The 26,235-nt window shown below is 40.1% G+C and overlaps 1 protein-coding gene across 4 annotated transcripts in view; it reads right to left on the bottom strand.

The window, feature by feature from the left end:
* Positions 1-6,746: 6,746 nt before the first annotated feature.
* The window catches only part of LOC128689666 (nephrin-like), a 204,234-nt gene continuing 184,745 nt past the window's right edge, over positions 6,747-26,235 (bottom strand). For all 4 annotated transcript variants that reach the window (XM_070087492.1, XM_070087493.1, XM_070087494.1 and 1 more), the window contains exons 13-14: positions 9,992-10,116; positions 6,747-7,212 (exon numbers count right to left, since the gene is read on the bottom strand). In XM_070087492.1, coding sequence (XP_069943593.1) covers positions 6,814-7,212; positions 9,992-10,116 — 524 coding nt within the window. In that variant the 3' untranslated portion in view covers positions 6,747-6,813. The remainder of the gene's footprint in view (positions 7,213-9,991; positions 10,117-26,235) is intronic.

Genomic DNA, 26,235 nt, shown 5'->3' with positions numbered 1-26,235 from the left:
TTCAGTACTACGAATACAGGGCACTTCAGTACTACGAATACAGAGCACTTCAGTACTACGAGTACAGAGCACTTCAGTACTACGAATACAGAGCACTTCAGTACTACGAGTACAGAGCGCTACTTCTGGCCTGTAGAGCATTTATTTTTTTAGCGTGATCTGTGATGGACTATGAAATATCTATAATATTATGTGAGACAGTTACTAGCAGAAATAAAACGTCGTCAGTCGATTAAAATTTTTAGGAGCAGCGCAGGAGCAACAGGTCAACGCCCACTCACCTACCTCAGGCGCACAGTCCACGCATAGCTCACGCACAACTAGCACGCATACATGCAAGCACGCACACACCCACACACACACACACACACACACACACACACACACACATACACACACACACACACACACACACACACACACACACACACACACGACAATACAATTAGCAGTAAGCAAGTTTTTAACAAAAGATTTAACAGTTAAAATTGTAGAAGGTTATAAGATGAATTTCAAATAAAAAAAGAGATAAACGACGAGAACATTATAAATAATAATAAATTTAGGTGAGATACACATTAGTTCTGTACCGCTACCGAGGGTGAGTGATGTAAAGTGCAACAGACGAAGATGGCTCTGCAGACTGAGTTAAGGTACGACATACGCTAACGATTCTAAATGAGGATAAGATACTTCTATCATCATACTAAAGCGATAGATAATAACATTGACCTTAGGAAGACCAATCACTCTTCCCATCTTCCCCCCCTCCCCAAAAAAAAAAAAAAAAAAATGGAATACCTGTCAGCTATAACAAAGTGGATCCTGCCACAATATTTCAACAGGGTATTCCCTCTCGTGCACTCAGAATGATATTAATAATATTAAATAGAAAAAATAATAATAATAGATTTACGAATACTGAAAGTAGTGAAATGAAATTATTAAAAAGTAAAAACACTTCGTAGCAGCCAGTAATTAGCAGTTCATAGGATCACTCAGATCAAAATCAAATTTACCTAAACTGGAGTACACAGCGAATTTGGTTTACGATTTGATCATCATTTTCAATTTGACTAAAACACGAATTTGTCAAGGTGAAATACCAATCGAAAAAAAAAATTGAAGCTTATTTTGTCAGAAGACATTTAGATAATAGATAAGTAGACATATTCAACAACACATTTGGCAAGGAAATGCAGTGTTATGGATAAATCGAAAATACTTTCCTAGGCAGGAATGCAGCCAAAATTAATTCCATATAATTTCATCAACCTGTAATTTTATTTGAACCTTCGATTAGATACGTAATCACAGGATGAAGCTGTAAAAATATGATAAACTATTTTTTAAGCAAATCAATGTACCAAGAGTATATACTGTGTGTATGTGTGTGTACTTTATATATATGTCGTGCCGAATAGGTAAAACTTGTTATTTTCCAGCAAATAGCAACGCTCTTCTTGCCGAATAAGGCAAGCGAAAATTTGTGTATACAATAATTTCGCGAAAATCATTCTGAACCTAACGAAAAAAATATATTTCATGGTGTTTATTATTAAATTATTGTAAACTTGTCTAAAATATATTTAGTTTGATTAGATTAAATTAAACTGCGCTTGTTATAATAAGGTTAGGTAAGTTTTCTAAGGTTCTTTTGGCACAAAATTATTAATTATTACATTAACATAAATGGAAAAAAATCTTTAAACGTATAAGAAACAATTTTAGAAAGGATTTAATTTCAAACGAGTTCTTGCTAATTGACCAGTTTTACCTATTCGGCACGACATTTTATATATATATATATATATATATATATATATATATATATATATATATATATATATATATATATATATATAAATATGTATATATATATATATATATATATATATATATATATATATATATATATATATATATATATATATATATATATATATATATATATATATATATATATATATATATATTTATAAATGTGTGTGTGTATGTGCAAAACAAGCCGCGGGGGATGAAATTTTTTACGTCGAGATGTTTCATAGTTTTTAATGCTTCATCACGAGCTATGCAATAATGCTCGAGCTGTAACGGTAGGTTAAGGGAACATTTTCTCAGGGAAAGGTAATGTGTCCATGCTGGCCTCTTCCGCCTTAGTAAAACGTCCTTAGGCTGGCCAGATTTTCATTGTAAGGTACAACCAGTACAATTTTCCTGGAAGGTACTTTCCTAGGATGAGTTTTCTAGAAAGTCGTCGTAGTTGATAATTAATCCTTCTCACCAAAATCCCTGGGATGTCTCAATTTTGTTAAATATCTTTCATCATATAAATGCTCCTGGCTATAGATACACAAAGCTCTCAAGAACACTGTAAGGTAAACACTTCTTTTAGTCCTAGAATGTGTGCTGACACATTGATAGACTCCCTGTGAACTGTAAATATAAAGCTCCTGTCAATACGCTGGATTAACACATCTAAGAAACATAATATGTCGTCTATTTCATGCTCCGATGTTTCACTCGTCTCAGAACGAGTCCTGCCGATCGGCAACGTCGTAGTGGGGAATTCCGGGAAGTTTAGCATCCCCAGTGGGCTGTTGTGGGTAAAAGTATGCCTTTGTCTAGTCTCAATTTCTCTGTTTCTGTTCTTGAAGCTATATTGTAATAGGTAGCAAATAGTAATAAGTCTATTCAGGTTGAGCTGCACAAGGGTACGGGTACGCAAGTTTAGGTGATTGCAATTGTCATATATAAGAGCATAAGTACGAGTTGCCAAGGATGGCTCAAGAAGGTCTGTTGGAGTTATCAATCACCACTGAGGTCCCAATGGTGGCAGACACTAGGGTTCTTAAAATATCTCTTAATACACAAGTGCAGGTGATTGCAACTATCACATATAGGTGATTGCAAGTTTCATACATAGGAACATACATGAACCACCCAAGATAACCCAAGTCAGGGAAAGTTGCTTGTTGCCACTGGGGTCCTAGTGAGAGGAGACATTCAGGCTTCCTAGAATATTTGGGATTACAGGTGAATAGTTACAATACCTGTGATGTGTAAACAAGTCTCTGTGTTGATCAGGGTAGGTAAATACTATAGGGAGGTTACGAATATACGTGTTATTTGGTGATGAGAAATGATCGGATTACAAAGGAAGATTGAAGTATTTTCAGGGTATGTGGAATATTCAGGATACGTGGGATATACAGGATACTAAGCAATATTCAGGATTTTCAGTGATACGGAACATATAGGATTTTTGAAGGCAATATTAAGAAAAGTGTGTAGGGAGTTTTCTGAACTGGAGCTTATCCGGACGTACGGTAGTTTAAGCTGACAACGAGCATATTTGACTCTTATTAATATAGAGTTTACATAAAATCCAAGTGTATGAGTATTAAACACTTGGGCAACGTAATCTCATAAGACACTTGACCAGGAGACAGTGCTTAGATGCAGCTTAGGGCTGGCTATTAATTTTCCATATTATTCTGAAGCATGCATGCTGTAAACCCTCCACCTACCCAACATGGGGCGTAAGAGGACAGAATACTGAAGATTTCCATTCCCCGTGGCTTGTTGTGCATTATTAAGAACCCATGCCTGTGACTGTTGTTTATATATATATATATATATATATATATATATATATATATATATATATATATATATATATATATATATATATATATATATATATATATATATATATATATATAATTATATATAATAGAAGTGAAACACGAAACAAGTGGTTTTTGAATCATTTACCAAACTGCGGCAGGCCGGGATTTGACCCCACGACATATTGTATCGCCTCAAGTGGCCACACAGTGTACATGTCACCTTACCAAAAGAACCATCGATCCTACAAAGAACATGAGCCTAGCGAATTAGGCTTGTTTCACGCTGCGAAGACACTCGTGGCAGTTGTATGCTCAAGGATTAATTTCAGCCTCCTGTTTGAATGAGCAGAGCTAGGTGTTGTACCGTGATCCGAGGACATACGATGATGTGGGTGCTTCAGAGCTAATTTCATCCTCCTGGTTGATCAGGCCCTGATCCACCGGAAGGCCTGGTCATGGACCGGGCCGCGGGGGTGTTGATCCCGAAATAACCTCCAGGTAACCTCCAGGTAACCTTCTCCCCGTTTGGTGTACTAGTCTCTACGAGCAGTATATATACAGTATTGTAACGACGAACAAGTGTATTTAAACAAAACCATGAGGCGGACTAAAACAACACGGGTTCGATTCCTCGGCTAGTAGCAGTGTTGATTAAATACTACTTGTTCGTGGTTACAATACTATATATACTGTTCGTGAAGGCTAGTACACGGAGCGGGGAGTAGGATGAAATTAGCTATAAAGCACCCACACCATCGTATGTCCTCGGATCACGGTGCAACACCTAGCTCTGCTGGGTGCTTGATTCTTGAATGGTCCCGTGGGTCAGAGCGTCGTAGAATTTTCACTCACCATGAGGAGGGCTAAAACAACAAAGGTTCGAATAATCGTTAAGTCGCAGTGTTGTTATATATATATATATATATATATATATATATATATATATATATATATATATATATATATATATATATATATATATATATATATATATATATATATATATATATATATATATATATATATATATATATATGTCGTGCCGAATAGGCAGAACTTGCGATCTTGGCTTAAATAGCAACGCTCATCTTGCCATATAAGACAAGTGAAAATTTGTCTATGCAATAATGTCGCCAAAATCATTCTGAACCTAACGAAAAAATATATTTCACAGAGTTTGTTTAGTATTAAATTATTGTAAACAAATCTAAAATATATTTAGTTCGGTTAGGTAAAATAAATTGTTCTTGTTATAATAAGGTAAGATACTTTTGGTGCAAAATTAAAAATTTTTACATGAACATTAATGAAAAAAATATATCTTTAAACGTATAAGAGAAAATTTCAGAAAGGACTTAATTTTAAATGAGTTCCTGCTAATTGGCCAGTTTTACATATTCGGCACGACATATATATATATATATATATATATATATATATATATATATATATATATATATATATATATATATATATATATATATATATATATATATATATATATGTGTGTGTGGATGTGCAAGCAACTAATTTTACTTTAACATACGTTTATGTAAGTGTGTAAGTTGGTCTATTTCCTTTCATCCTGCTTCACTCACTTCATGATGCAAGCTGCAATGTAATGTTTTGTTTAAGAGACTTACTACAATGCGCGTACGATTTATGTGATACAAAAAAAAATAGGTTCTTATAGTGGAGAGAGTAAGACTACAGATACTTCAAACAGCATAAAAGATTGTTAGATTCAGACAGACAAATAAAGCAAGTCGTTAACTGTTCCAGGTTTTTCGGCTCTGATATGTTTTTTTTTTTTTGGCTTTAATGGGAATAAGAGAGAACAGGCAGTAAACAATGTGTACGAATCATTATATATTTTTTTTACAAAACACATATTTTAGTATCATGATACAAGTTAACGTGCCAAGAGTTCAGTATAAAAATCAGTTAGGAAGTAGTCTTCATACTAATATATATATATATATATATATATATATATATATATATATATATATATATATATATATATATATATATATATATATATATATATATATATATATATATATATATATATATATGTATAGGATAGTTTTTATTTTTCCCGTTTTATAAGGAAACAATTTTCTGGCAAAAAATATTGTCACTTCGACGGCAGTGCCATCAACTGTTTAGCTGAAACTGAATCACTAATATTTTTTTTCAGTAATGTACAATGTATTTATAACATTATAAATATGTCCCACTCGCAGATCACTCGAAATTCAATTTCCATAGTGAACATTAACTGGGCGATTTTTTTTTCATTTGCTTTTGCAAATAAATTCTTAAGTCAACAGCAAATATTGTGTGACGCTCTGGTCATGTGACTAGAACGACCTATTAGCTACAACGTGTAGCATAGGTAGCCGTTTGAGGGTAAGGAAGCAATAATGGCGGTCTCTCCATCTGTCCTTCCCTAATACTTACCGTACATAAATATAATATATTTTCTCGGAGATGCGGGAGGAAGGGGAAGGAAGCCTTCCCAACAGCTGTGGCTGTTGGAAGATTTGCTGCGCTGCTCATGACACTTAACTAATTTGCTGTGTCCGCCACGTGAACCGCGACCTCTTGTCGCAGAATGTAATCTAGCAGTTTTACCCCCTCTGTTTATCTGTCAGCTTAATTTCATTTTCTAATTTCGGACGGGTTGACCGTATTTAATATTTTCATCTGCTTTAAACACACTGTAATAGCGTGGTAAATATTTTTCATTATACTAAAAATTAGTTTTTAGAATGAAGTAAATAAAGCTGTGGAAATATATTTTGTTCTATGTGATGAAAAGCGCAATTTTTAGATATTAACACTTCGAAATTTCATTTTTCTACTGAACACGTCATTTTTTTACAAGTTTGCCTAATTATTATAATTTACCAGTTTGTGGCGGAAGTAGAGACGGTAGCTGAGCAGAGATGCAGTCTAATCGAGCTCTATTTGAGGTGATTTACAATTTCGAATCGAAAAATTTGCTCTGTTAGTTCAGCTTCTGGCTTTGATTAACGATTATTGTTTGTGTATATTATGGCAGCGTTGGGCAGAAATGTTGCATGAGGAGCTCAAGATTCTGGAACAAAAAGAAAACGGGGTGCATGGAGGACTGCACTCGTTTTGGGGGTCATTTAAATTCTTTCCATGTGATTTAGACGGCGCTTTCTTGGTGACTAGTAGCTAGGAAGGTGCCCACAGCTCGCGGGTGAGGTGGACCACCTTCCCGTAACCTCTCTCCGCCCCGACGTAGCGTCCCGTACACGCTCGCACCATCGTCTCGCCCCATCGTCGACGCTTGGCAGGGATGATGTCCCCGGACGGGATGCAAAACGCCCGCCAGGTCATGCAGGGAGCTGGTGGCAGTCATGCATCCTTCGGTTATCTCATGTCCCATGTCCCGAGGGTCCACCATGATCTGGGACATATGGGAGGGGTAGGCGAGGTAGGGGTGTGAGGCTAGGCTGCTGTATACGACAGGTTCCTCTCGACGTCTGATGGTGGAACTGAGGACGCCTCCAGACATCACCTCGACGTACTCCACATCTACTCCCTGAAACACAATAATATATTATTGAGCATCACTTTGCATTCGTTTTGTGCCAAAATAAGAAAGAAAAATAAAACACGGTACGGGTGGGACATGAACTCGAAGTGAGTCGTAAACTTTCAGGCCAGCGCTTAAGCCACTGGACCAGCTGGCTACAATAAGATTCATGCAACCAAGGTATATTTATTCATCGTGGGGAAGTTAACATGGGTCACACTGTGACCACAAACTAGTTTGTTTGGATATGTTTCATTACTATTTCGTGAGTTTTGTGCCTCTACTTAGTATGCCTTGCATGATCCTCGTGGATGCTTGGATGCTGTACGACCCCTACTTGTTTAGCATCTTCTTTCCTTTCTATTGAATGTAATAATCTACGTATAGCGTACATATATAGCAGTATTCTTATTATATTCATCGGGAAGCATTATTCTGCAAGAGCCATAAAACGCCTTGAGAATGAGAAGTAATCAGATTTAACCTAAGACAAGGGAAAGCTGCTCAATTCTGTGGATCAAGAGCCCTTCGTTGGCATGGCACCGCTTCTCGAGAATATTGTAGTGCAAGCTCAGCTTATCTGAGAGAGAAAAGGTTTTCTCTCTCTCCTGGTGAAAGACTGATGCATCCTCTACTCGTTGCACGGAATGACCTACTTGGGATTAGTGTATCATATAAGCAATAGGTTCTACAACTTCGTAAGTATATAGGCTTAATATACTTTTGTAAAAGTCTTATATAACTCTAGTGCATCAATTCAGCACTCATTGATACATGTCACCTCGCAACACCGCTCTTCAAATATCAGCGAACCACACTTTGGCTGTGATATACTCTAAGCTTTCAAGACCACGTCAGCAGAGTAATATGCCAGTTGAATCACTGAGCTTGTACTGGCTCGATCCTGGTATTCACTGGTCGTGTCAGGATCAATTAGCGGCGCTCATGGTTCCTGTTAGCTGTACCTTTGATGCCGTCCATGAGATGTCAATCATTAATTACTTTAAAAAAGACGAATGATGTTTTCCATTGTTAGGGACTAATTACGTGGCTCAGCTTTGTTAACTTACTTCAAACGACTTTTATTTACCATGTCACTCTGGCTCTCCTATCAGTTTTACTCCATTCTCCGGTGCGTGGAGCTATTATTATTATAATTATTATTAGTAAACACACTACCCATAGGGGTCATACATTCGTTGTTTTGAGTGGAGAAGAACTTTGAATGCGAATGGATGTAAAGCAATGATATTTTTTAGTGAATATAATATGCAAGATTTTAAGGAGTCTTGTTGCTGATTTATGGGAATTTTTGGAAAGAGTTAATAGAGAAAAAAGGTTGATGAAGGTTAGAAGGTTGTATGGGGGTAGTGGGAAGGGTTCAGGTGCTCGTTAATTCAAACAATGGGAATTACCAAGATTATCAACAACCTAAGACATGGAGTCTACCTGGAGGGTATTCCGGGGAACAACGTCCCCGCGGCCCAGTCCATGACCAGGCCACCTGGTGGATCAGGGCCTGATCAACAATGTTGTTACTGCTGGCCGCACGTAGTCCAACGTACGAACCACAGCCCGGCTGATCCGGCACTGACTATTGGTATCTATCCAGCTCCCTCATGATGACAACCAGGGGTCTATTGGTAATTCTTCTTATGGCTGGTGTGAGGCTGTTGAACAATCTTGGGCCCCGAACACTTACTTTGTTTTCTCTTAATGTACCAATGGTGCCCCTACTTTTCACTGGGGATGTGTTGCATCGCCTTCCAAGTCTTTTTCTTTCGTAGGGAGTGATTTCTGTGTGCAGATTAGGGACTAGTCCCTCCAGGATCTTCCAGGTGTAGATTATGATGTCTCTCGCCTGCGCTCCAGTGAGTACAAGTCAAGTGCTTCCAGGCGTTCCCAGTAATTAAGGTGTTTGATGGAATTTATACGTGCAATAAAGATTCTCTGTACATTCTCTAAATCTGCAGTTTCACCTGCCATGAATGCGGATGTTAATGTACAGCAGTATTCCAGCCTAGAGAGAACAAGTGATTTAAAAAGGATCATCAGTGGCTTGACATCTCTTGTCTTGAATGTTCTCATTGTCCATCCGATCAGTTTCCTCGCTGATGTGATAATGGCACTGTTGTGATTCGGACATTACCACTCTCAGGTCCTTCACCCTCCACCACTCTACGCCCTAAATAACTAACATGGATTTAACGATTTACGAAATAATAATAATAATAATAATAATAATTATTATTATTATTATTATTATTATTATTATTATTATTATTATTATTATTATTATTATTATTATTATTCAATAAGCCCTAAGTAAAATGGAGCATACTTCGGCAACACTTGAAGGCTCTATAAAAGCTACTATAAAACAAAAGTACCTAAGTGGGCGCAGCAATAGCTGGTAATGCAGTAGTATAGATGACTTGGGGAGGATGCTGGAAGTACAGCAATTGATCACAAATACTCTGTGGGGTTGTTGGATGCACAGAAGGCAGCAACAACAGCCTGGGAGGTTATTGGAGATACCGCAGACATCAATAACAGTTTGATAGGCCAGAAACTGCCCTACGATTAGTGTACGGAAGATGACTCCCACGGAGGCACAGCAACCACACAACGTACACTTTATTGTGAGCAAGCCACACATGAACACAATGTTGATATCCTGCTAAATTACTGATACTACTTTCTGGTCCACTCACGTCATTCATACCTTGTTGGTGTCGAGCCAAATCATGCACCCCTTCCTGTGGACCAGCCGCACCATACACACCTTGTTTGGATCCGGCAGCGTGGTAGTGACTCCAGAGACACTGTTTCCTTGCAGTATTGCCACAGCCTCCACGCACCTCGGCGTTCCCGCACCCATAGACTCTTCTACGTTCACCTCCTCCTCACCTACAGAGAAAATAAAAATATAAAGTATGTGTGTGTGTGTGTGTGTGTGTGTGTGTGTGTGTGTGTGTGTGTGTGTGTGTGTGTGTGTGTGTGTGTGTGTGTGTGTGTGTGTGTGTGTGTGTGTGTGTGTGTGTGTGTGTGTGGGTGTTTTAATAAGTACAGCATTAATAAGCTGTAGAAAATAATTATTTTGCGTGAATTATTTATAGGCAGTTTAGAATGCTATTACTTAAAATATCAGCTTTGTTATTATTATTATTATTGAAAATAGTTCAACCCATAAGATTTAGCGATTCCTCATGGAAAATGTTGAGTATTCAGGCATGATCGAAGTCAAGTTAGGGGGTAGCACAGGTTCCTTTGATCAAGAAGCCCTGAAGCCTCCCAGTGAAACAGAGACCCTGAAGCCTCCCAGTGACACAGGGACCCTGAAGCCTTCCAGTGACACAGGGACCCTGAAGCCTCCCAGTGACACAGGGACCCTGAAGCCTCCCAGTGACACAGGGACCCTGAAGCCTCCCAGTGACACAGGGACCCTGAAGCCTCCCAGTGACACAGGGACCCTGAAGCCTCCCAGTGACACAGGGACCCTGAAGGCTCCCAGTGACACAGGGACCCTGAAGCCTCCCAGTGACACAGGGACCCTGAAGCCTCCCAGTGACACAGGGACCCTGAAGCCTCCCAGTGACACAGGGACCCTGAAGGCTCCCAGTGACACAGGGACCCTGAAGCCTCCCACTGACACATGGACCCTGAAGCCTCCCAGTGACACAAGGAACCTGAAGCCTCCCAGTCACACAGGGACCCTGAAACCTCCGAGTGACACAGGGACCCTGAAACCTCCCAGTGACACGGGGACTCTGAAGCCTCCTAGTGGCACTGGGATCCTGAAGCCTCCCAGTGACAAAGGGAACCTGAAGCCTCCCAGTGACACAGGGGTCCTGAAGCCTCCCAGTGACACATGGATCCTGAAGCCTTCCAGTGATACAAGGAACCTGAAGCCTCCCAGTCACACAGGGACCCTGAAACCTCCGAGTGACACAGGGACCCTGAAACCTCCCAGTGACACCGGGACTCTGAAGCCTCCTAGTGGCACTGGGATCCTGAAGCTTCCCAGTGACAAAGGGAACCTGAAGCCTCCCAGTGACACAGGGGCCCTGAAGCCTCCCAGTAACACAAGGACCTTGAAGCCTCCCAGTGATACAGGGACCTTGAAGCCTCCCAGTGACACAGGGACCCTGAAACCTCCCAGTGATACAAGGAACCTGAAGCCTCCCAGTCATACAGGGACCCTGAAACCTCCGAGTGACACAGGGACCCTGAAACCTCCCAGTGATACAAGGAACCTGAAACCTCCCAGTCACACAGGGACCCTGAAACCTCCGAGTGACACAGGGACCCTGAAACCTCCCAGTGACACGGGGACTCTGAAGCCTCCTAGTGGCACTGGGATCCTGAAGCCTCCCAGTGACAAAGGGAACCTGAAGCCTCCCAGTGACAAAGGGAACCTGAAGCCTCCCAGTGACACAAGGACCTTGAAGCCTGCCAGTGATACAGGGACTCTGAAGCCTCCCAGTGATAAAGGGACCCTGAAGCCTCTCAGTGATAAAGGGACCCTGAAGCCTCTCAGTGATAAAGGGACCCTGAAGCCTCTCAGTGATAAAGGGACTCTGAAGCCTCCCAGTGATAAAGGGGCCCTGAAGCCTCCCAGTGATAAAGGGACCCTGAAGCCTCCCAGTGATAAAGGGACCTTGAAGCCTCTCAGTGATAAAGGGACCCTGAAGCCTGCCTCACAGGCATCAAGGAAGGGGGAGTACCTGATCAATAGCCCTTCACAAGCATAAAGGTACCTTTATAAGCCCTACTTGTCAGGCGTGAGGTAGTCATAGTGCACCAACCACTCTGGCTCCAACGCTTCGTTATATATATATAAAAATATATATATATATATATATATATATATATATATATATATATATATATATATATATATATATATATATATATATATATATATATATATATATATATATATATATATATATATGTATATATATATATATATACATATATATATATATATATATATATATATATATATATATATATATATATATATATATATATATATATATATATATATATATATATATATATATATATATATGTATATATATATATACACATATATATTTATAAATATAGTGCCGAATAGGTAAAATTGATCAATTAGCAAGAATTCATTTAAAGTTAACTTTTCTAAAATTTTCTCTTACTTTTAAAGATATATTTTCTTATTTAAGGTAATGTAAAATTTAATTTCTTTCCAAAACAGCCTTAAAAAAATTACCTAACCTTATTATAACAAGCGCATTTTAATTTAACCTAATCCACCTAAATATATTTTAGATAAGTTTACAATAATTTAATAAACAAACACGATGAAATATATTTTTTCGTTAAGCTCAGAATAATTTTTGCGAAGTTACTGTATACACGAATTTTTGCTTGCCTTATTCGGCAAGAAGAGCATTGTTATTTAAGCCAAAATCGCAAGTTTTACTTATTCACCATGAGGCAGACAGACAGACAGACAGACAGACACACACACACACACACACACACTGCTCATAAAACACCAATGGGGATTTGAGGAAATGGAAGGCATGGACATGATTGGAGAAAGAGACTACATTGTAGGTACAATTCAGTCCGGAGAACATAAAGTAGTCATTGGAGTGATGTATAACCCACCACAGAACTGCAGGAGGCCAAGAGAGGAGTACGAAGAAAACAACAGGGTGATGGTGGACACACTGGCTGAGGTGGCAAGAAGAGCTCACTCGAGCAGAGCAAAGTTACTGGTAATGGGCGATTTCAACCACAGGGAGATCGACTGGGAAAACCTGGAACCACATGGGGGTCCCGAAACATGGAGAGCCAAGATGATGGATGTGGTACTTGAAAACCTCATGCATCAACATGTCAGGGACACAACCAGAGAGAGAGGGGAGGATGAGCCAGCAAGACTGGATCTTGTGTTCACCCTGAGCAGTTCAGACATTGAGGACATCACTTACGAGAGGCCCCTTGGAGCTAGCGATCATGTGGTTCTGAGTTTTGACTATATAGTAGAGTTACAAGTGGAGAAGGTAACAGGAACTGAAGGGGACAGGCCAAACTATAAAAGGGGGGACTACACAGGTATGAGAAACTTCCTGCAGGAGGTTCAGTGGGACAGAGAAATGGTAGGAAAATCAGTAAACGAGATGATGGAATATGTGGCAACAAAGTGCAAGGAGGCAGAGGAAAGTTTTGTTCCCAAGGGAAACAGAAATAATAGGAAGACCAAAACGAGTCCTTGGTTTACCCGAAGGTGTAGGGAGGCAAAAACTAAGTGCAACAGAGAATGGAAAAGGTACAGGAGGCATAGGACCCAGGAAAACAAGGAGATTAGTAGAAGAGCCAGAAACGAGTATGCGCAGATAAGGAGGGAGGCCCAGCGACAGTATGAAAACGACATAGCATCGAAAGTCAAATCTGACCCGAAACTGCTGTATAGCCACATTAGGAGGAAGACAACAGTCAAGGACCAGGTGATAAGGCTGAGGAAAGAAGGTGGAGAACTCACAAGAAACGATCAAGAGGTATGTGAGGAGCTCAACAGGAGATTTAAGGAAGTATTTACAGTAGAGACAGGAAGGACTCTGGGTGGACAGACCAGATGGGGACACCAGCAAGGAATACACCAACAAGTGTTGGACGACATACATACAGATGAGTAGGAGGTGAAGAAACTGCTAAGGGACATCGATACCTCAAAGGCAATGGGACCGGACAACATCTCTCCGTGGGTCCTTAGAGAGGGAGCAGATATGTTGTGCGTGCCACTTACCACAATCTTCAACACATCCCTGGAAACTGGGCAACTAACTGAGGTATGGAAGACGGCAAATGTAGTTCCCATTTTCAAAAAAGGAGACAGAAAAGAGGCACTAAACTATAGACCTGTGTCATTGACGTGTATAGTATGCAAAATTATGGAGAAGATTATCAGGAGGAGAGTGGTGGAGCACCTGGAACGGAACAGGAGTATAAATGCCAACCAGCACGGATTCACGGAAGGCAAATCCTGTGTCACAAACCTTCTGGAGTTTTATGATAAAATAACAGAAGTAAGACAAGAGAGAGAGGGGTGGGTTGATTGCATCTTCTTGGACTGCAAGAAGGCCTTTGACACAGTTCCTCACAAGAGATTAGTGCAGAAGCTAGAGCATCAGGCGCATATAACAGGAAGGGCACTGCAATGGATCAGAGAATACCTGACAGGGAGGCAACAACGAGTCATGGTACGTAATGATGTATCACAGTGGGCACCTGTGACGAGCGGGGTCCCACAGGGGTCGGTCCTAGGACAAGTGCTATTTTTGGTATATGTGAACGACATGACGGAAGGGTTAGACTCAGAAGTGTCCCTGTTAGCAGATGATGTGAAGTTAATGAGGAGAATTAAATCTGATGAGGACCAGGCAGGACTTCAAAGAGACCTGGACAGACTGGACACCTGGTCCAGCAAATGGCTTCTCGAATTTAATCCTGCCAAATGCAAAGTCATGAAGATAGGGGAAGGGCACAGAAGACCACAGACAGAGTATAGGCTAGGTGGCCAAAGACTGCAAACCTCACTCAAGGAGAAAGATCTTGGGGTGAGTATAACACCGAGCATGTCTCCGGAAGCACACATCAATCAGATAACTGCTGCAGCATATGGGCGCCTGGCAAACCTGAGAACAGCATTCCGATACCTTAGTAAGGAATCATTCAAGACACTGTACACCGTGTATGTCAGGCCCATACTGGAGTATGCAGCACCTGTTTGGAACCCGCACTTGATAAAGCACGTCAAGAAACTAGAGAAAGTACAAAGGTTTGCGACAAGGTTAGTTCCAGAGCTAAGGGGAATGTCCTATGAAGAAAGATTAAGGGAAATCGGCCTGACGACACTGGAGGACAGGAGGGTCAGGGGAGACATGATAACGACATATAAAATACTGCGTGGAATAGACAAGGTGGACAAGGACAGGATGTTCCAGGGAGGGGACACAGAAACAAGAGGCCACAATTGGAAGTTGAAGACACAAATGAGTCAGAGAGATAGTAGGAAGTATTTCTTCAGTCATAGAGTTGTAAGGCAGTGGAATAGCCTAGAAAATGACGTAGTGGAGGCAGGAACCATACACAGTTTTAAGACGAGTTTTGATAAAGCTCATGGAGCGGGGAGAGAGAGGGCCTAGTAGCAACCGGTGAAGAGGCGGGGCCAGGAGCTAGGACTCGACCCCTGCAACCACAAATAGGTGAGCAAATAGGTGAGCACACACTCACACACACACACACACACACACACACACACACACACACACACACACACACACACACACACAAAGACTGCAAACTTCGCACAAGGAGAAAGATCTTGGAGTGAGTATAACACCGAACATGTCTCCGGAAGCACACGTCAACCAGGTAACTGCTGCAGCATATGGGCGCCTGGCAAACCTGAGAACAGCGTTCCGATACCTTAATAAGGAATCGTTCAAGACACTGTACACCGTGTACGTCAGGCCCATACTGGAGTATGCAGCACCTGTTTGGAACCCGCACTTGATAAAGCACGTCAAGAAACTAGAGAAAGTGCAAAGGTTTGCGACAAGGTTAGTTCCAGAGCTAAGGGGAATGCCTTATGAAGAAAGGTTAAGGGAAATCGGCCTGACGACACTAGAGGACAGGAGGGTCAGGGGAGACATGATAACGACATATAAAATACTGCGCGGAATAGGCAAGGTGGACGAAGACAGGATGTTCCAGGGAGGGGACACAGAAACAAGAGGTCACAATTGGAAGTTGAAGACACAGATGAGTCAGAGAGATATTAGGAAGTATTTCTTCAGTCATAGAGTTGTCAGGCATTAGAATAGCCTAGAAAGTGATGTAGTGGAGGCAGGAACCATACATAGTTTTAAGACGAGGTATGATAAAGCTCATGGAGCGGGGAGAGAGAGGACCCAGTAGCAACCGGTGAAGAGGCGGGGCCAGGAGCTAGGACTCGACCCTGCAACCACGAATAGTTGAGTACAAATAGGTGAGTACACACACACACACACACACACACACACACACACACACACACGAAATCAACCTGACGACACTGGAGGAGAGGAGAGATAGGGGGGACATGATAACGACATACAAAATACTGAGAGGAATTGACAAGGTGGACAAAGACAGGATGTTCCAGAGATGGGACACAGCAACAAGGTGACACAGTTGGAAGTTGAAGACACAGATGAATCACAGGGATGTTAGGAAGTATTTCTTCAGCCACAGAGTAGTCAGGAAGTGGAATAGTTTGGGACGCGATGTAGTGGAGGCAGGATCCATACATAGCTTTAAGCAGAGGTATGAAAAAGCTTACGGTTCAGGGAGAGTGACCTAGTATCCACCAGTGAAGAGGCAGGGCCAAGAGCTTGGACTCGACCCCTGCAACCTCAACTAGGTGAGTACAACTAGGTGAGTACACACACACACACACACACACACACACACACACACACACACACACACACACACACACACACACACACACACACATATATATATATATATATATATATATATATATATATATATATATATATATTTTTTATTATCACACTGGCCGATTCCCACCAAGGCAGGGTGGCCCGAAAAAGAAAAACTTTCACCATCATTCACTCCATCACTGTCTTGCCAGAAGGGTGCTTTACACTACAGTTTTTAAACTGCAACATTAACACCCCTCCTTCAGAGTGCAGGCACTGTACTTCCCATCTCCAGGACTCAAGTCCGGCCTGCCGGTTTCCCTGAACCCCTTCATAAATGTTACTTTGCTCACACTCCAACAGCACGTCAAGTATTAAAAACCATTTGTCTCCATTCACTCCTATCAAACACGCTCACGCATGCCTGCTGGAAGTCCAAGCCCCTCGCACACAAAACCTCCTTTACCCCCTCTCTCCAACCTTTCCTAGGCCGACCCCTACCCCGCCTTCCTTCCACTACAGACTGATACACTATTGAAGTCATTCTGTTTCGTTCCATTCTCTCTACATGTCCGAACTACCTCAACAACCCTTCCTCAGCCCTCTGGACAACAGTTTTGGTAATCCTGCACCTCCTCCTAACTTCCAAACTACGAATTCTCTGCATTATATTCACACCACACATTGTCCTCAGACATGACATCTCCACTGCCTCCAGCCTTCTCCTCGCCTCAACATTCATCACCCATGCTTCACACCCATATAAGAGCGTTGGTAAAACTATACTCTCATACATTCCCCTCTTTGCCTCCAAGGACAAAGTTCTTTGTCTCCACAGACTCCTAAGTGCACCACTCACTCTTTTCCCCTCATCAATTCTATGATTCACCTCATCTTCCATAGACCCATCCGCTGACACGTCCACTCCCAAATATCTGAATACATTCACCTCCTCCATACTCTCTCCCTCCAATCTGATATTCAATCTTTCATCACCTAATCTTTTTGTTATCCTCATAACCTTACTCTTTCCTGTATTCACCTTTAATTTTCTTCTTTTGCACACCCTACCAAATTCATCCACCAATCTCTGCAACTTCTCTTCAGAATCTCCCAAGAGCACAGTGTCATCAGCAAAGAGCAGCTGTGACAACTCCCACTTTGTGTGTGATTCTTTATCTTTTAACTCCACGCCTCTTGCCAAGACCCTCGCATTTACTTCTCTTACAACCCCATCGATAAATATATTAAACAACCACGGTGACATCACACATCCTTGTCTAAGGCCTACTTTTACTGGGAAATAATTTCCCTCTTTCCTACATACTCTAACCTGAGCCTCACTATCCTCGTAAAAACTCTTCACTGCTTTCAGTAACCTACCTCCTACACCATACACTTGCAACATCTGCCACATTGCTCCCGTATCCACCCTGTCATACGCCTTTCCCAAATCCATAAATGCCACAAAGACCTCTTTAGCCTTATCTAAATACTGTTCACTTATATGTTTCACTGTAAACACCTGGTCCACACACCCCCTACCTTTCCTAAAGCCTCCTTGTTCATCTGCTATCCTATTCTCCGTCTTACTCTTAATTCTTTCAATAATAACTCTACCATACACTTTACCAGGTATACTCAGCAGACTTATCCCCCTATAATTTTTGCACTCTCTTTTATCCCCTTTGCCTTTATACAAAGGAACTATGCATGCTCTCTGCCAATCTCTAGGTACCTTACCCTCTTCCATACATTTATTAAATAATTGCACCAACCACTCCAAAACTATATCCCCACCTGCTTTTAACATTTCTATCTTTATCCCATCAATCCCGGCTGCCTTACCCCCTTTCATTTTACCTACTGCCTCACAAACTTTCCCCACACTCGCAACTGGCTCTTCCTCACTCCTACAAGATGTTATTCCTCCTTGTCCTATACACGAAATCACAGCTTCCCTATCTTCATCAACATTTAACAATTCCTCAAAATATTCCCTCCATCTTCCCAATACCTCTAACTCTCCATTTAATAACTCTCCTCTCCTATTTTTATCTGACAAATCCATTTGTTCTCTAGGCTTTCTTAACTTGTTAATCTCACTCCAAAACTTTTTCTTATTTTCAACAAAATTTGTTGATAACATCTCACCCACTCTCTCATTTGCTCTCTTTTTACATTGCGTCACCACTCTCTTAACCTCTCTCTTTTTCTCCATATACTCTTCTCTCCTTGCATCACTTCTACTTTGTAAAAACTTCTCATATGCTAACTTTTTCTCCCTTACTACTCTCTTTACATCATCATTCCACCAATCGCTCCTCTTCCCTCCTGCACCCACTTTCCTGTAACCACAAACTTCTGCTGAACACTCTAACACTACATTTTTAAACCTACCCCATACCTCTTCGACCCCATTGCCTATGCTCTCATTAGCCCATCTATCCTCCAATAGCTGTTTATATCTTACCCTAACTGCCTCCTTTTATAGTTTATAAACCTTCACCTCTCTCTTCCCTGATGCTTCTATTCTCCTTGTATCCCATCTACCTTTTACTCTCAGTGTAGCTACAACTAGAAAGTGATCTGATATATCTGTGGCCCCTCTATAAACATGTACATCCTGAAGTCTATTCAACAGTCTTTTATCTACCAATACATAATCCAACAAACTTCTGTCATTTCGCCCTACATCATATCTTGTATACTTATTTATCCTCTTTTTCTTAAAATATGTATTACCTATAACTAAACCCCTTTCTATACAAAGTTCAATCAAAGGGCTCTCATTATCATTTACACCTGGCACCCCAAACTTACCTACCACACCCTCTCTAAAAGTTTCTCCTACTTTAGCATTCATGTCCCCTACCACAATTACTCTCTCACTTGGTTCAAAGGCTCCTATACATTCACTTAACATCTCCCAAAACCTCTCTCTCTCCTCTGCATTCCTTTCTTCTCCAGGTACATACACGCTTATTATGACCCACTTCTCACATCCAACCTATACTTTAATCCACATAATTCTTGAATTTACACATTCATATTCTCTTTTCTCCTTCCATAACTGATCATTCAACATTACTGCTACCCCTTCCTTTGCTCTAACTCTCTCAGATACTCCAGATTTAATCCCATTTATTTCCCCCCACTGAAACTCCCCTACCCCCTTCAGCTTTGTTTCGCTTAGGGCCAGGACATCCAACTTCTTTTCATTCATAACATCAGCAATCATCTGTTTCTTGTCATCCGCACTACATCCACGCACATTTAAGCATCCCAGTTTTATAAAGTTTTTCTTCTTCTCTTTTTTAGTAAATGTCTACAGGAGAAGGGGTTACTAGCCCATTGCTCCCGGCATTTTAGTCGCCTCATACGACAAGCATGGCTTACGGAGGAAAGATTCTTTTCCACTTCCCCATGGACAATAGAAGAAATAAAGAAGAACAAGAGCTATTTAGAAAAAGGAGAAAAACCTAGATGTGTGTATATATATATGCATGTGCGTGTCTGTGAAGTGTGACCAAAGTGTAAGTAGGAGTAGCAAGATATCCCTGTTATCTAGCGTGTTTATGAGACATATATAGATATATATATATATATATATATATATATATATATATATATATATATATATATATATATATATATATGATGAATGTATTTTCTTTTTGGGGATTTTCTTTCTTTTTTGGGTCACCCTGCCTCAGTGGGAGACGACCGACTTGTTGAAAAAAAAAAAGAAAAAAATATATATATATAATATATATATATATATATATATATATATATATATATATATATATATATATATATATATATATATATATTTATATATATATATATATATATATATATATATATATATATTATATATATATATATATATATATATATATATATATATATATATATATATATATATATATATATATATATATATATATATATATATGTATTAATATTTTAATCAATGTAAGTCATTTTATATTTATGTATGTTAAAAAGGCTAAACATAAAATATATGAAGTATGAAAGCTTCTAGTGGTGAGTTCTAGGTTATTTTTAGCAAAACGACTGTGGATTAACAAACACGTCCTGCGCTGTGTGAGGGCGGAACCTTAAGGTCCCTAAAGCCACAATCACTGCCAGAATCACAGAACGAGTGAAGTTCTGTGTCCGGGCCGGTGTAACAGATTCAAGTCAACACAACGAAACAGAACCGTACTTTTTTTTATATTTACACGATAATGTTACAGTGGTAGGCTATGATATAATACCTTATTTACAAGCTAAGAATTGTTACGTACCTCAGCTCATTTATGCTCTGGCCTGGAGTTTTACGACTCACTTGGCGCGTGTTCAATCCCCGCCCTTACCGTGGTTAGATTGCCTTGTTGGTCTAGTAACCATCATCCAGAGTGCAAATCCTTCTGAGAATCCAGATTACAGGTGATATTAAAGCTAAGTTCCAGAGCGCAGATTAATAGTATTACAATAGTGTGATTGTAAAAACTCATCTGATACATAATTAAGAAGCTGCTTCTTCTGTCCCAATTTGTATGTGGTAGTGATTCCAGACCCATTCAAGGGAGGAACAAAATATTGATTTGGTCCCAGTACTGAGAGAAACTTAGACTATGAAAAATGCCAGTTATAGTTTTTAAAAAGAATGTCTCAGAATTTTCTAGATGAAATAAATCACAACTAGCCATAAATTAGAGATGAAAATTTGATGTTTCGGTTATTCTAGCATTTGATAATCGTGCGCGATGGACCAAAAAACTGCTTAGTTTTATATTTTATGTGAGAGAGAGTCGTGAAGTATATGTCTAAGATATGTCATTTGTCGATTTTTTTTTAACCCTGAATGAGCACTAAAATATATTTCAATTGTAGTAATATAAAGGATAATTCAACATAATTTATTCTAAGTCACTTAGCGCAACTTTCTCTTAGAAGTTGTCTCAGAGCTGGACTGCGTATACCCACCTCAGGATGCAATATGTTGCCATGGTCTCCCGGGTGTCTTCTCTATTTTCCAGAAAGCTAATAAAATTCTTTGATCACTACTTGCTATTGTCTCGGTACAGCTATTTGTTTCTCGTTCACAACTGCTGCACTCACTGTGTACAGTACATCATGCTTTGTTATTCCTTGTTCAGGTCCGTGAATCTACATGGTATACTACCCACAACAGTCAAAAAAAAAATCAGAACAAGCTTGAAACAGATCGATACGTAGTTCGAATACAAAGTTGTTCTGCTCAGTATGTTTTCTAGCAACTGGTGTATATCTTTTAATACCTCTTTGCGAGTTTGTCTATTTCGAAATCCTCGAAAATAACTACCACGACAGTGCAACACATTATATTGCATAATTTTTAACTAGATTCAGCTCGACATTGTGACGAATAAAGTGGATGGCTGGGAGAGAGCCCTTTCGCTATATCATTCTTGTTTCATGGAAATAATGAATAGAAGTGGCCAACATGTAGTCCGTCCTCTACAGGTAACTTCATTGTGAGCAATGAGGTAGTCTGCAATATATGTTTCCCATATACGTGTCCGCTGCTCTTCCATTATCATGATTACTCTGTTTATATCTAGCGCAATATTCAACAAACAAGTTTCCGGTTCAGAGTGATGAGTACAGCACGCTAAAACTGATGAATACCCTGTTATTTTGAAGCGAAGGTTAATGAGTTTTTATGTTTGCTCGTTGACCTACAGTTGTTTAATTACTAATACGTAGTCTGCTGTAGTGATGTGGGTCATCCACTGACAATGTTCCTGTGAACTCGGAAGTATACTTGGGATTTCTCTTGGCGATCACCAGCAACTCGGATGGTCAGAGACAATTCCGCATTTAGCAGATGGTGAGTCAAGCCTTTACATTGTAATTCATGAAGTAATCAACAGAGATCATTCACAATAATACATTTCCGTAATTTTTATTATTTCTAGTAAGTATATTTAGTTTTCAAACAGACTATTATGCAAATATACGCATAGAACAAGACTAAATATTAATTACAAGATCATTTTCAGATTAGGTTCTCAGTAATTTATTGACAGTCAGTTCATCTGTAATAGGTAAATTATGTTTGACGCAACCGACAAAGGTGTCTCCGATCCCCAATAACCGTGGCTTCCATTTCAGGAACGTATAAATGTACCCGGACTCGGGATAGCAGTGGGATAATCACACTTTTTCTGCAGCATGCCTCTCTCCGCAAAAATTTAGAGGACACAAAATTGGACTGCTTTTGGATAGTCTGATGATGAAATTTGTCAAACTTTCCACCTGTAAAATATTTTGTTTACTGATAATTTTTTTTCAAGACGTAACTGATAAGCTAAGCAGACATTTCCCTCAGGAGAGTTTCCTTGACGCTGGTAAGCGTTCATTAATCCAAGAAATTGGACGTGTGTTTCCTTAATGATGTTTCCCATTCCTCCAGGCCCTGTATGACTCCTACGGGTTTAGAACTTCTCGTACTGATGTAATAATACACAAATGCTTTAGGTCACTTAGTTTACCACCTGGCGGAGTAGGGTATATGCACCTGAAGGGCGTTTCGGGGGTCAAAGTCCCCGCGGACCGGTCCATGACCAGGCCTAAGAACACTCGCCCCAGGGAGGGCTCGCAGCACCCACTATGGAGGTCGGGAAATAAGGGCAAGCTCCGAAACGAAGACTGAATCTCCGTTGTTTTATACAATTATGCATGAAGGAAGGCATCTACAGGCACAAAGCCAGGACTAAGATTCATTTTAGGAAAGTCGTCCATAAGGGATGCTTCAGCAAGACAGCGTAGAAGAAGGGTAAACAGTTTTAGCAGAGAACCAGTGAATAGGATAACTGTGATCTCTAACATGACAGAAAAGAGCGTTACTAACTATTAATACTACCTATTAATCTTGATACTATGCCAGCTTTTAATACTGAGGTCTAATACGGTGGTTTTACGACATTATTCTGGTTTATTTTTTGGTTTTAGCTAAGTGAATAAAATGTTCTGCATAGATGTGTCCGTGCATAAAGAACTGTGCGAGGGGCAAGATAAAGAGAAATAACAAAAAAAGGTACAGTGCCGTAACTGGAACGACACACAAATAACCCGCACATAGAAGAGAGGAGCGTACGACGAGGTTTCTGCCTGACTTGGACCATTTACAAAGTCACACTGACTTTGCAAATGGTCCAAGTCGGACCGAAACGTCGTCGTAAGGTCCTCTCTTCTATCTGCTGGTTATTTGTGCAAGATGAAGAGGTACGGGACCAATGTAAGAACATAAGAATGAAGGAACACTGCAGCAGGCCTACTGGCCCATGCGAGGCAGGTCCAAATCTCCTACCGGCTTAAGCCAATGCACCCAACCTAGTCAGGTCATGTCACATTGACTTAAGGGAGGAACACGGCAACCGACCTGGTAGCACAAGCTATCAGGTCCAACTCACACCCACCCACATCCACTCATGTATTTATCCAACCTATTTTTAAAGCTACACAACGTTCTGGCCTCTATAACTGTAGTTGGGAGTTTGTTCCACTCATCAACAACTCTACTACCAAACCAGTACTTTCCTATATCCTTCCTGAATCTGAATTTTTCCAACTTAAAACCATTGCTGCGAGTCCTGTCTAGGCTAGATATTTTCAGCACACTATTTACATCCCCTTTATTTATTCCTGCCTTCCATTTATACACCTCAATCATATCCCCCCTAATTCTACGTCTTTCTAGAAAGTGCAGATTCAGGGCCCTTAGTCTATCCTCATAGGGAAGGCTTCTGATACATGGGATCAACTTTGTCATCCTCCTTTGTACATTTTCCAGAGCATTTGTATCCATTCTGTAATACGGTGACCAAAACTGTGCAGCATAATCTAAATGAGGCCTAACCAAGGATGTATAGAGTTGAAGAACAACCTGAGGACTTCTATTATTTATGCTTCTTGATATGAAGTCAAGGATTCTATTAGCTTTATTGCTAACACTTATGCACTGTTGTCTTGGTTTCAGATTACTGCTAACCAGAACTCCTAAATCTTTTTCGCAATCCGTAATATTAAGATCTACATTATTTAGTTTATATGTGGCATGGTTATTGTCCTGTCCAACATTTAGAACTTTGCATTTGTCTATATTAAACTGCATCTGCCACTTCTCCGACCACTGACTGCATCAGTCTATTCAAATCTTCCTGGAGTGCTCTAATGTCCTCGTCAGAATGAATTCGACGGCCTATTTTGGTGTCATCGGCAAACTTGCTGATGTCGCTCTTTATGCCCTCATCAATGTCGTTTATGTAGATTGTGAACAGCAGGGGGCCCAACACTGACCCCTGTGGAACACCGCTAGCGACGCTTCCCAACTCTGATTTCTCCCCATTTATGCAAACTCTCTGCTGCCTATTTGTCAACCATGCCTCTATCCAGGAAAAAAATTCTCCTCCTATTCCATGTGCCTTAATTTTCCTCAATAGTCTCAGATGTGGGACCCTGTCAAAAGCCTTACTGAAGTCCATATACACAATATCATATTCATTACCATGATCTACCTCCTCAAATACCTTAGTGAAAAAAGTTAATAAATTCGTAAGGCAGGAACGCCCCTTTGTAAAACCATGCTGAGATTCGTTGATTAATTTATGCTTTTCAAGGTGGCTAAGAACTGCCTCGGCAATTATTGATTCCATAAATTTTCCCACTATGGAGGTTAGGCTTATTGGTCTATAGTTCGAAGCTAAGGACCTGTCACCTGTTTTGAAAATAGGTATCACATTTACCATTTTCCACTTATCTGGCACCATGCCAGTTTGTAGTGATATGTTAAAAAGATTAGCCAAAGGTTTGCTAAGCTCCTCTTTACATTCCTTTAGAACCCTTGCATACAGTTCATCAGGGCCTGGGGATTTGTTAGGTTTTAATTAATCTATTTGCCTAAGGACCATGTCACTTGTGACCCTAATCGTGCACAGTTTATTATCGTCCTGTTCTACATAATTTATCATTTCTGGAATATCGCTGGTATCCTCCTGTGTAAAAACTGAGAGGATGTATGTGTTAAAAATTCTTCACATTTCCCTATCACTGTCAATGAGCTGACCCTCGGAACTTTTGAGTGGGCCTATCTTGTCCCTGATCTTACTTCTGTATACCTGAAAGAATCCTTTTGGGTTAGTTTTCGATTCTCTTGCAACTTTAACCTCATAATCTCTTTTTTGCTTTCCTAATTCCCTTTTCTATTTCTCTCTTTAACTGAATATATCGATTTCTTAATTGCCCCTCTCCTCTTTTGATTTGCCTATATATGCCTCTCTTTTGACCAGTCAGATATTTTAATCTATTGCTCATCCATTTAGGATCATTTTTGTTTGATCTGATTTCCCTATTTGGAACATAATTTGACTGAGCAGCTAGAACTATGCCCTGGAAAGCGTCATATCGGCAACCATCACCACCTACCTGACCCTTAGACAGGTCATTCCAGTTCAGCCCACCTAAGTAATTTATCAGTCCTATGAAA

This window comes from Cherax quadricarinatus, chromosome 22 (assembly GCF_038502225.1).
Source record: "Cherax quadricarinatus isolate ZL_2023a chromosome 22, ASM3850222v1, whole genome shotgun sequence".
Classification (NCBI taxonomy): Eukaryota; Metazoa; Arthropoda; class Malacostraca; order Decapoda; family Parastacidae; genus Cherax; species Cherax quadricarinatus.
The sequence above is the reverse complement of the archived record's forward strand: the minus strand, read 5'-3'. Positions and strand labels throughout refer to the sequence as shown.